Source organism: Rhinolophus sinicus, chromosome 18 (assembly GCF_057876585.1).
Source record: "Rhinolophus sinicus isolate RSI-liver-muscle chromosome 18, RSI-T2T, whole genome shotgun sequence".
Taxonomy (NCBI): Eukaryota; Metazoa; Chordata; class Mammalia; order Chiroptera; family Rhinolophidae; genus Rhinolophus; species Rhinolophus sinicus.
Genome location: NC_142518.1, coordinates 48,520,025 through 48,533,420, shown reverse-complemented (window position 1 = coordinate 48,533,420; position 13,396 = coordinate 48,520,025). Strand labels below are relative to the sequence as shown.

At 35.8% G+C, this 13,396-nt stretch overlaps 1 protein-coding gene and 1 pseudogene across 2 annotated transcripts in view; both read right to left on the bottom strand.

Annotated features, from left to right (window-relative positions):
- Positions 1 to 8,465: 8,465 nt before the first annotated feature.
- Positions 8,466 to 13,396, bottom strand: part of SH3BGRL (SH3 domain binding glutamate rich protein like) — a 136,670-nt gene continuing 131,739 nt past the window's right edge. For both annotated transcript variants that reach the window (XM_074323575.2, XM_019717549.3), the window contains 2 exons: positions 12,695 to 12,775; positions 8,466 to 9,799 (listed from right to left, as the gene is read on the bottom strand). In XM_074323575.2, coding sequence (XP_074179676.1) covers positions 9,767 to 9,799; positions 12,695 to 12,775 — 114 coding nt within the window. In that variant the 3' untranslated portion in view covers positions 8,466 to 9,766. The remainder of the gene's footprint in view (positions 9,800 to 12,694; positions 12,776 to 13,396) is intronic.
- LOC148754622 (large ribosomal subunit protein eL29 pseudogene) lies at positions 10,662 to 11,415 on the bottom strand (annotated as a pseudogene).

Sequence of the window (13,396 nt, the reverse complement as noted above, 5' to 3'; positions counted from 1 at the left end):
CTATTAGAAACAATCAACGAATACAATAAAGTTGCCAGCTACAAAATCAACGCACAAAAGTCCATTGCCTTCCTATATACTAACAATGAAATCTCAGAAAAAGAAATACAAAAACAATTCCTTTTGCAATTGCAGCAAAAAGAATAAAATACCTAGGAATAAACTTAACCAAGGATGTGAAAGACCTATATGCTGAAAACTATAAGACATTTTTGAAAGAAATTGAAGAAGACACAAAGAAATGGAAAGACATTCCATGCTCATGGATTGGAAGAATCAACATAGTTAAAATGGCCATATTACCCAAAACAATATACAGATTCAATGCAATCCCCATCAAAATCCCAATGGTATATTTTAAAGAAATAGAACAAAAAATCATCAGATTTGTTTGGAACCACAAAAGACCCCGAATAGCCAAAGCAATCTTAAGGAAAAACAACAATAATGGAGGTATCACACTTCCTGACTTTGGCTTGTACTGCAGGGTTACAATAATCAAAACAGCATGCTATTGGCAGAAAAACAGACACATAGACCAATGGAATAGAATTGAAAACCCAGAAATAAAACCACATAAATATGGACAGATAATTTTTGACAAAGAAGCTAAAAACATACAATGGAACAAAGACAGCCTCTTCAATAAATGGTGCTGGGAGAATTGGATAGCCACGTGGAAAAGAATGAAACTGAACTGCTATTTGTCACCATGTACCAAAGTTAATTCAAAATGTATCAAAGACTTAAGCATAAGACCTGACACAATAAACTGCATAGAAGAAAACATAGGTACTAAACTTATGGACCTTGGGTTCAAAGAGCATTTTATGAACTTGACTCCAAAGGCAATGGAAGTAAAAGCTAAAATAAACGAATGGGACTATATGAAACTTAAAAGCTTCTGCACAGCAAAAGAAACCATTGACAAAATAAAGAGGCCACCAACTGAATGGGAGAAGATTTTTGCAAACAGTGCCTCTGATAAGGGGCTAGTATCCAGAATATACAAGGACCTCATGCAACTGAAGAACGAAAAAACAAACAACCCAATTGAAAAATGGGCAGAGGACTTGAAGAGACATTTCTCCAAAGAGGACATACAAATGGCATTTCTTTTTTTTTTTTTAATTGAGTTCTTTAGCTCCAGAATTTGTTTGGTTCTTTTGTAAAATTTCAATCTCTTTGGTAAAATGTTCATGTTGTTCTTTGACTGTGTTTCTGAGTTCATTAAACTGCCTTTCTGTGTTTTCTTGCATCTCGTTGAGTTTCTTCATAACTGCAATCTTGAATTCTCTGTCATTTAAGTCACATATTTCCATGTTTTAAGTTCATTTTCTGGAGATTTTTCATTTTCTTTCTGAGCTGCCTTGTTACCTTGGTTATTCATGGCAAGTAATGAATTATTTCTCTTCTTGGGCATCTATTGGAGTGGATTCTGCAGCACGTTGATATGAAGAGGTCTTTCTTTTGCTTTCCAGTAGGTGACCCTGGAGCATTTTATTTTATCTTGTGCTGTTCTGGCTTCCCATGGGATGGGAGATTTCCTGGGGAGCTGGGCTTCTCCTCTGTGGCCAGGTTGCCACTGTCTCAGGGCACCACTCCCATGGGAACATGTGCCAGGCGATGATGTTCTGAGCCTCTGAAATCCCAATGATGCCCCTGCAGCCAGATGCAGAGTTGTGTGTCTCAGCAGTCGTGGGTGCCCCTGCTGCGATCAGCCAGGAAATGTGCTGGTGGGGTGGGCTGGAAGAGGGGGTAGTCTTTTGTGTCTGCTCTCCTCCAAGTAATGATTGCCAGACGACAACTGTCTTGCCCCTATAGTTCCTCCCCTCACTGCCATTAGCTGCATTGTGTGTCTGCAGCTCAGGAACTACCTCTCTAGTTCTTAGGGTTGTAGATATTCTGCTCTTTAATCCAACATTGCTACCATGTTTTTTTCCTCTGGGGTCCACTACTAACACTGGGAGGGTGTGGGGGAGGCAAGCTCTCAGAGGGTGCGGGGAGGTGGCCAGGCTCCGTGGCTTTATTTTTTTCCTGGCAATGATGGTTTAAATTGCACTTCTTATACGTCTGTATTCAGTCTTTGCCCCCAGATCTTTGCCCTGATCACTGGGTTCAGCTGTATTATATGCTGATCTCTCAGGCAGGATTGCTGGTGCCACAGAAAGTGCACCCGCAATCTCAACAACCCCCCTCCCTGGACCACAGTGAGCTCTGGGCTACAGGCTGCATCCAGTGTCCCTGTCTCTGCAATTCCCCCTTTCTTCCTCCCCTCTTTACCCCGATTTGCTTACCTTCAGATGTTTCAATGGGCGTATCTCTCAGATGTGTTTGTGTGTTGCATAGAGAATACTTTGCTGAATTACAGCTGTTCGATTTGTTGTAATTTCTAGGGGAGATTTCAAGGAGCACCTCTCACACCATCATGTTTGTGACATCCCATCTGATTGTTTTTTCTGATGTTGAATTGTAGTGTTCTCCATGTATTTTTTTATATTAGCCCTTTATCGTATGTATCATTTGAAATTATCTTCTCTCATTCAGTAGGTAGTACTTTCATTTTGTTGATGGTTTTCTTTGCTGTGCAAAAGCATTTTAGTTTTGATATATCCCCATTTGTTTTTATTTTTGTTGCCCTTACCAAAGGAAACACATAAAAAAAAAATATTGCTAAGATGATGTCAAAGAGATTACTGCCTATTCCGTCTACAAGTTTTACAGTGTCAAGTTTTACACTGAAGTCTTAAATCCATTTTGAGTTTATTTGTATATATTGAGTGGTCTAGTTTTTTGTTTGTTCATTTGTTTGGGATTTTATTTTTTTGCATGTATCTGTCTAGTTTTACCTAACACCATTTATTGAAGATACTGCCTCTTTTTAATTGTAAATTCCTGCCTCTTTGGTTGTAGATTAATTGGCCATATAAGCATGGCTTTGTTTCTGGGCTCTCTCCTCTTCCATCGATCTATGTGTCTGCTTTTATGCCAGTACCATACTGTTTTGATTACTATAGCTTTGTAGCATAGTTTGAAGTCAGAGAGCATGATACCTCCAACATTGTTCTTCTTTCTCAAGATTGCTTTGGCTATTTGGGGACTTTTGTGATTCTCTATAAATTATAGGATTCTTTATTTTATTTCTGTGAAAAATGCCATTGGTATTTTGATAGGTATTGCATTGAATCTATAGGCTGCTTTGGGTATTTTTATAGTGATTCTTTCAGTTCATGAGCATGGTATATCTTTCCATTTATTTCTGTTGCCTTCAAATTTTTACCAATGTTGTGAAGTTTTCAGAGTATAGGTCTTTTGCATCATTAGTAAAATTTATTCCTAGATATTTATTTTTGATGCAAATGTAAATGCTATTGTTTTCTTAATCTCTTGCTGATAAATTGTTATTTGTTTATAGAACACAACATATTTCTGAATACTAATTTTTTATCCTGTAACTTTACTAAATTCCTTTATTAGTTCTAATAGTTTCTTTACTGGAGTCTTTAGGATTTTGTATATATAATGTCATCTGTAAATACTAACATTTTACTTCTTCCTTTCCAATTTGGGTGTCTTTTATTTCTTTTTCTTATCTGATTGCTGGGACTCAGACTTCCAATACTATGTTTTATAACAGTGCTGAGAGTTGACATCCTTGTCTTCTTCCTGACCTTAGAGGAAAAGTTTCCAGCAATTCACCACTGAATATGATGTTAGCTGTGGGTTTGCAATATTTGGCCTTTATGTTGAGGTATGTTCCCTCTATACCCATTTTGTTGAGAGTTTTATCATAAATAGATGCTGAATTTTGTTGAATATTTTTCTGCATCTATATGATTTTTATTCTTCATTTTTGGGACTGTGGTTTAACTTGTGAATATTGAACTAGACTTGCATCCCTGGAATAATACCAGTTGATTATAATGTATGGTCCTTCTAATGTACTGTTGAATTCAGTTTGCTGTTAACTTGTGAATTAACTTGTTAATAACATGTAATTAACTTATAAATAACATGTTAATTAACTTGTGAATATTGAACTATCCTTGCATCCCTGGAATAAATACCACTTGATTGTAATGTATGGTCCTTCTAATGTACTTTGAATTCAGTTTGCTAATATTTTACTGAGGATTTTTACATCTATGTTTACCAGGATTATTGGCCTGTGATTTTCTTTTTTTGTAGTGTCTTTGTCTGGTTTTGGTATCAAGATAACTTGGAAGCATTCCTTCATCTTCAATTTTTTAGAATAGTTTGAGAAGGTATTAATTCTTCCTCAAATGTTTGGTAGAAATCACCTGTAAAGTTGTCTCATGCTGGACTTTTGTGTCTGGGAAGTTTCAAAATTACTGATTCAATTTTATTAGTAGTAATTTATGTGTTCAGATTTTTTGTTTCTTTTTAATTCAGTTATGGAACATTGTATGTTGCTGGGAATTTTCCCTTTTTTTTCCAACTTGTCCAATTTGTTGGCAAATTGTTTATAGTATTCTCTTACGACCTTTATATTTCTGTGTTATCAGCAGTAACTTCGCTTTTCATTTCTGATTTTTATTTTATTTCTTTGGGCTTTCTCTCTTTTTTTCTTCACAAGTTTGGCTGTTTTGTCAATTTTGTTTATTTTTTCAAAGAATTACCTTCTAGTTTCATTGATCTTTTCTATTTTCTGGTCTCTTTTTCATTTCTTTCCTCCCACTGTGCGAGACAGGTCAGGGGCCACTTGGGAGGGGTTCTGGCTAGGATAGGCACGTAGTGTAGCCTGTGTCCTCAAGGGAATGGTGGAGCACTCCAGCACTCACCCTAAAATTAGTCAGTGTATCTCCTTTATGGCCCAGGTGCTTTTCAAACTGCTTCCTCTGTGCTGGGACTTGAAGCAAGTGAGTTAAGGCTTCAGCCCTTTAATTGTGGAGTCTCAGTTAACTACAGCTCTTTGGCTTTCCTAGATGTAAGCCTTGCTGGTTTTCAAAGCCAGGTATTATGGGAGACCTCTCTTGGTGCAGGTCTCCTGGGCTGGAGAGCCCAAAAGTTGTGCTCAGACCCCTCACTCCTTAGGATGGACCTCCACAGTTGTGATATTTCTCCTCCCTATAAGTTGTCACACTGGTTATGGGTCCTGACTGAACCATGTCTCTGTCCCTCCTACCCATCTTGATGTGACTTTTTCTTTATATCTTTAGTTTTAGAAAATCTGTTCTGCTAGTATTCAGGTTTTTCTCAGCAATATTTATTCTATATGTAGTTGTAGTTTTGGCATGTCTGTTGGAGACAGCGAGCTCAGGATCTTCCTACTTCACCATCTTGACACCCCTCATCCTGGTTATTTGATTTTTGACAAGGATGCCAGGACAATTCAATAGGGAAAGAATGTTCTGTTCAGCAAGAGGTGCTTAGAAAAGTGTAACCCTGGTAAACATAGATGTAAAAATCCTCAGTAAAATATTAGCAAACTGAATTCAACAGTACATTAGAAGGACCATACATTACAATCAAGTGGTATTTATTCCAGGAATGCAAGGATAGTTCAATATTCACAAGTTAAACCACATTCCCAAAAATGAAGAATAAAAATCATACAATTATCTCAATAGATGCAGAAAATATTGGACAAAATTCAGCATCTATTTATGATAAAAACGCTCAACAAAATCGGTATAGAGGGAACATACCTCAACATAAAGGCCATATATTGCAAACCCACAGCTAACATCATATTCAATGGTGAATTGCTGGAAACTTTTCCTCTAAGGTCAGGAAGAAGACAAGGATGCCAACTCTCAGCACTGTTATAAAACATAGTATTGGAAGTCTGAGTCCCAGCAATCAGATAAGAAAAAGAAATAAAAGACACCCAAATTGGAAAGGAAGAAGTAAAACTGTTAGTATTTACAGATGACATTATATATACAAAATCCTAAAGATTCCAGTAAAGAAACTATTAGAACTAATAAAGGAATTTAGTAAAGTTACAGGATGAAAAATTAGTATTCAGAAATATGTTGTGTTTTATACACAAATAACAATTTATCAGGAAGAGATTAAGAACACAATAGCATTTACATTTAAAAATGAAGTTGAATCCCTAATGCATATCATACACAAAAAGTAATTCAAAATAGATCACAGACCTAAGTGTCTGAAGTATAACTATAAAACTATGAGAGGAAAACAGGAGTAAATATTTATGACCATGGATTATGCAATGTTTTCTTAGATATGACAACAAAAGCACAAGTAACAATTGAAAAAATAGACAAATTGGATTTCATCAAAATTGAGAACTTTTGTATTTCAAAAACACCCTCAAGAAAATAAAAAGACAATCCATGGAATGGGAGAACATGCTTGCAAATCACATATCTGATAAGACTTGTATTCTGAGTATATAAAGAACACTTACAACTCAACAATAAAAAGACAACTCAATTGAAAAATGGATAGAAACAGAAAGAAAAACGGATAGGGTGTTTAAATGGATATATTTACAAATAAGATATACAAATAATCATAATTCCATGAAAAGATGCTCAACATATTTTGTCATCAGAGGAATGTAAATCACAATTATAACGAGATACTAATTTATAGCCACTAGAATGGCTATATTCAAAAGGACAAATAATAACAACTGTTGGCCAGAAAATGGAGAATTTGGAACCCTTTAATACTGCTAGTGGGAATGTAAAATAGTGCAGCACCTTTGTAAAAGTTTGGTATATCCTCAGATTGTTAAACATACAACTACCACATGACCTACTCTTGTATATACAGTCAGAACACCTAAAAACACTTGTTCAAACAACAAAAAATGTTGTACACGAATATTCATAGCAGCATTATACATAACAGCCCAAAAGTGAAAAAAACCTCAACTGTCTATTAACTAATTAATAATAACAAAATATGGCTATATCCATACAATGAAGTATTATTCAATAATAAAAAATGAAATACGGATGTATATAACATGGATGAAGCTTAAAAACATGGTACCTAGAAGGAGCCAGTCACAAAAGACCATATATTATATGATTCCATTTATATGAAATGTTCAGAAGTAAATCCATAGTGACAGAAAGTAAATTAATGGTTATATAGGGCTGAGGGAGTGGGAGGTGGGGAGTGACTGCTAATGGATACATAGTTTATTTGTTGAGTGATAAAATATTCTAAACTTAAATTGCGATGGTTGCATAACTCAAAGTATACTAAAAATCATTGAATTGTATACTTTAAGTGAGTCAATTTTATGGTATGTGAATTATATATCAAAGAAGATGTTAAGGAAATCATGGTTGCTATTTAGTGGAAATTCAAAATTTTGTTTGCTTAATAAAGGAGGGAGATGACATAATATTCACAGATAAGGTTAGGGAGGTGGGGGAAGAAAACCAGAAAGTCCAAATTAATCAAATATGAATGTCTCTTAATCAGTTTTATTGGAATTCTTCAAAAGAAAAGAAATACCTATTTATTTTACATAGGAAAAACAAAATCAATGTCAATCTGCCTACATTTTCATCATCCAAAATCCATGTGAAACTCTCTTTTTTCCTTTTGCTGAATTAATGGATTTAATTCAACTCTGTATTTAGACTTACCCAAGCAAGTAATTAACAATTTGTTTCAAAATTCTGTTTCTCCATATACTCAGATTCCCAAATAAGTGCTGACATTTAACAATTTGCATTGTTTAGTGAAAATGGAAATTTTCCTGAAGGTCATATATTCTTAAGGTCAAATCAGCTCTGAAATAGAAAATAACAAATTATCAGGTCTGATTTACAAACAGAAAGATGTCAAAAGTAATATAACAAGTAGCAATAGTTATATTTTGCAGCAAATTTTGTGAAAATTCTTTATAAAACTCACCTTAATAATCAGAATTTCACTTGTTTTTCTTGTATCTACCGGATATAGTACTCAGTTGACAAAATGAAAGATTTCAATTTAGGAAGACTCTATCTGACCTTTTACTTTAAATGTACATATATGCTAATTATAAGGTAGAAACATCTCAAAAAGGTTATCTATTTTTGAAGAGTGTCTGTTTTTAATAGTGTTAACTTATTTGATACTAAAATAAAAGTAAAAATGTCCACATAGAATATTGCAAGCAGAATCATCTGTATTTAATAAAGCTCAGAAAAATATTGACCAATTTTTTAAACACTTTCCAGAATCTATTACAAAGCACGCTGTTTTCCCTAGAGTGCTCCATAGCATATTTTTGTATACAAAACAATGGAATAGTTCTTTATTTGACTCCAATGTGTATCGCAAAATTCAAGACCCTAAAAAAGAAATTTAGAAATTGCATTCAAATTGTTTTCTTTGTTATTATTTCTTTTATCCTTCCCCACCCTCTAAAATATATATATATATATATATATATATATATATATATATATATATATAATCTAAAAGTACTATTATGTTATTTAGAAACTCCAGGAACACATAAATTATATTTCTAAAAATACTGAGTTTATTTTAAAGCATCACATCAAGTTTGTATCCCAGTAAACAAAGCCATGTTTTCATTATATGTTGATTTTGGCAAAGAGTACAGACTTGAGTACATCAAATGATATGACAATGTAATTTAAAGTAAAGGGTGTTTGATTTTAGTAATAAATTAGTGTAGAACTAAAGTACAATATGTGTATCTCCTGGGTAAGTGATTTAGGCCATGATGTTTCTTGTCTTCTTAGAATTTTTTAAATTAACATTTGAAAAAGGAACACTTTTATCTGATACTCATGCTATTCATCGAATACAGGTATAGAAAATATTCTCTCTGCTTAATGTATGCACGTATTATATGCCCATGCTAAAATAAAAAGGTCAAATATCTAGTGACAGTGGCATTTGTAGTCACAATTTGTTTTAAAAGGGGGAAACCACTACAATATTTTTAGCAAATAGCCCCTCAAAAACAGTCTTGGGCAATAAATGCTGACCTATTTTACAAGTTAATTAAAAGTCTAAGCTCTTTGCAAAAGGAAGACACTTCAAACATATATAACATCCCATTTCCATAACATACATATGCATATTTCACTGGGGCAAACAATTTAGAAACAGGATTGCATCATAGCTTAAGCAAGGAACTTGTCAACGGAATGCATCTGTTTTTTTATTGTGGGTGGTCATCTGTTCTGATCACTGAAATATGCAGTGAAAGACTATCTTTAGAAGCCTAGAAAACCTGTGGTTCAGTACATAGAAGTTTCAACTACAAAACAATGGGAATGTTATAATTACCATAGGAAACTGTAATGTCTAACATATCATAAACATAACCTGCATCTATTTTTTAGTCACAATAACATCACATCAAAAAGGTACATGTTTTTGTTCACTAAAATTAATGACGCAATTTGGGAACATGAGACAAATTCTTTCTCTCTCCTTTTTAAATTCCTCAATGTAGAGCTACAGATATACTTAAGCTGAAATAATAATACCAACAGAAGTCGTAAGTGTTTGCTTTTTAAAACTCATTAAAGCACATAAAATGCCTTGGCAGATAACAAAACTATTCCATGATATCTACTTAAAATTTTATGTTCACCCTCCATTTTCCTCATCATAACATTCCCATTTAATTATGTATTCATTTTGATTGTTTGCATGCGAAAACACCAACTAATCTATTATTTCAACATTAAGCCTATTTATTTTGAAGCCAAGATAATTTTGCTATTTTATAAAAACAATGGAGATTCCTTTTCCAGGATGCTTAAGGTAGATTGTTTAAGGTTCATGCTTGCTGCTTTGCCTGAGCTTCTGCTTCCTGAAATGAAAAACAAACAAAACAGATAGATTTAAATATCTTAAGCAGACATCCATGTGTATTTTGGTTGGACTACAATTGCGCAAATTACGAAGAATAGTCAAAAGCATTTATTGGTCCTCAGAAAAGACTTTCCTACCTGGGATGTGAATCATCCCCTTTGTCCAGCGTATCCATGCTCTGTACTAAACCTACTCAGTAGTCACTTAGTAGCTGTCTTGGTTATCAGATCAAATGTTACGGTGTTGCAGTGCTTTTGTTCATGTAATCCATATTTTATTTAATAACGGCCCCAAAACTCAAGTGTAGGGATGACAACAATTCGGATATACCAAAGAGAAGTTGTAAAGTGCTTCCTTTAACTGAAAAGGTGAGTACAGTACAGTAAAATACTTTTACAGAGATAGACCACATTCATATAACTTTTATTACAGTATGCAATTGTTCTATTTTATTGTAAGTCTTTGTTGTTACTCTCCTACTGTGTCTAATTAATAAATTATCCTTTATCATAGGTATGTTTGTATAGGCAAAAAACATAGCATATATACGGTTCAGTAATATCCATAGTTTCAGGCATCCATTGGGGGTCTTCAAATGTTATCCCCTGTGGATAAGGGGGGACTACTGTACCATCATATGCAACTACATACAAATGTAGTGTATACTGTTGCTGCTTCTGTGAAAGATTCCATAATGTCACCTCAGTATTTTGGAATGCCTAACAGCTCTAATGTCACTTCCTCTGTGAACCCTTCACCCAAGTCCTTAGCAGTGATGCATGATTATTACCTCTGGATGCCCATAGCATCTTACTCACACCAATTGTATAGAATGTACCACAGTATGTCTTTTTTTCTTTTGACAGATCCTGCCTCAAGTTTATTTGTACAAATAGCACAGGAGGACATCAACCCCATGCAGACAGCAGCCCAGGGGTCACACCAGCCCTTCCGTCCTCACATTGGGCAGAGGTCTCTACTCTAGAGCTTTCATTGGGGCCTGGGCACCTTTGCAAGCCAGAACCTGAGCTGGAGGCGGAGCTGCAGCTGCAGGCATAGGTGTACTGGGGACTTGGTTTGAGCCTTGGCCTTGGACTTTGGCCAGTAGGGCCTGAGACACTTGGCAATGTGGCCTTGAGCATGTTTTCCAAGCTTAGTGTGGGCAATGTAGGCAAGTTGACCAGGCTTGCAGTCACCGCCCTTTGGAATCTTGGGCTTGACCTCCTTGGGCTTTACAAGGGCCTTGATACCCTCAGCCCATGCACTCATGGTCTTGGCATTGTTGGGTTGCATCTTCTTCAGGCTCTTCTTGTGCTTCTTGGCAAAGTGCATTTTCCTCAGGAACTTGGGGTCCACTCCCTTAAGAGATTCTTATCATTGTGATCAGGGTTTCTAGATGCCATTTCTGTGCCATTTTCAGGACTGGTTGTCTGTGGTGTGGTTCTTGGCGTTGGTCATGTCTGCACCCAAGCCCATAGATCCCAAACTCCTGGGACTGGACCACAGTATGTCTTAAATTATAATTATTTGCAGACATACTTACTGTATAATTATCTGTGTATATGTACCTCACTAGGTTATAAACACTTTGAAGTTAGGGTATTCTCTGTATTTGCCAACCATCAATGTCAAGTCAATGCTTGACATTCAATCAACACTTGTTGAATGAACAAATGAATGAATGACTCCTGCATTTAATTGAAAGAGAGCGAGTCAAAGTCACAGAAAACAGACTATCCTTCCTTTCATACTTCCTATAATCTGCACTGAAATCAATGAATTAATTTGGGTTTTACTAACTTTTTAAACAAAAATGTCTTACCTAACATTTCTTATGATTTGTTAGTTATAGAAAGCCTAAAATAAGACATTTTATTCATGGGACAAGAAAGTTTGACAAGGAAACAGAATTTTGCAGTGACTCAGATAACAATGCTAGCAACTGATATCTAATGAAAATACGAATAATAACACAGGTTTTCAAAATTGGACAAGGGACTGGAGTTCAAAGTATCTGCTTAACATAAAATCAGTTGCTAATAGCAAAATATAAAATGATAGAGCAGGGGACATACATTCAGATTAAGTCAACCTGTGTAGAGAAGACCTACAGGAAAAGGCAAAGAAATATTTAAAGTCCATAGCTTTGAGACAAGTCATTATATAGGCAATTTAATTTTTGATTATTTTTATATGGGCTCCATTAACACAGAAAACTGCGACTTGCAAAATAAATTTGTTGTTGGCAGAGAAAAAGCCCCAAATTTATTTATTTATTTAAACTTTTATTTATTTTACGTGTGTTTTTCCAGGACCCATCAGTTTCAAGTCAAGTAGTTGTTTCAATCTACTTTTGGAGCACGCAGCTCACAGTGTCCCATGAGGGGATCAAACCGACAACCTTGTTAAGAGCACCGTGCTCTAACCAACTCAGCTAACCGGTCGCCCAAAAAGACCCAAATTTAGCCAGCAATTTAGTGACCACTTTTGAAACTCAAATGCTCTTAGTTAATCTGAATGATTGATTCCAGCATTTGCCTCACACAAAGACAAAAGATGCTGCCAAGAAGCAATGTAGAACTGTGAATGACAGCTGGAATAATGCAGTCTTTAAAACTGCTAACCACTTATTTGTGAATGGGTCAATGAGAAACTGCTGCCTTAGGCAGCTTGATGGGGTAGTAACCCTACCTACCTCCTACTCATATATTTGTGTATTTGATTATGCACATCTCTCTGCACTACTAGGGATTAAGTGTATGCAGATCAGGAACATTTCCTTTCACTGTGTTGCATGGACTTTGGCTTAATCTGAGTCTTAATAAACGTGGAAATCTTACTGATTAAAGAACTCTGCAGCAATAAAATGGCCTATAAAGCAGGAAAATCATACCTTTGAACCAGGTGGGGCTGTCAAGCCTAAAAAGGCATACACTGCATTATTTTCTCTGGCTTCAAAGAAGGCATCGTAGTCCTTGGTGAAAAGAAGGCAAGAAGAATTAGCAATATGCAAACAAAAATAAATAAATAAAGACGAATTCCCACTAGAAGAAGGTCCAAGATGGAGGAATAGGTAAACACTATATTTGCCACCTCCCATGACGCCATGAAAATTACAACTAAATTACAGAACATTCAACCTCGAGAATCATCTGAAGACTGGCTGAAGAGAACTCCTACAACTAAGGATATAAAGAAGAGGCTACATCAAGACCAGTAGGAGGGGCAGACACGAAAAGGTCTGACCCCAAGCCCACAGGTAGTGGTTGAGCACCATGAGAGACACCTAGGCGCTGGAGGTCCCCACTGAAAGTGAGGGATCCCAGCCTCACACTGGGCTCCCAAGCCCAGAGGTCCTATGCCAGGAAAAAGAGTCCCCACAACATCTTGCAGTGAAAATCAGCCACAATTCTGTCTGTACATCCCAGTAAGAAAGAAGGTGGCTTGAAATCCAGACATCCACTTAAAGGGCCCACGCACAGGCTTGGTCAGTTGCAAGCACTCACCCCAGGCTCCAGCAGAAGGGTGGAAAATTGAGAGGTGCCAGAGACATACAGGAAAAGACTGAGCTGTGTAGCTTCAGGGCAAGGGCTAG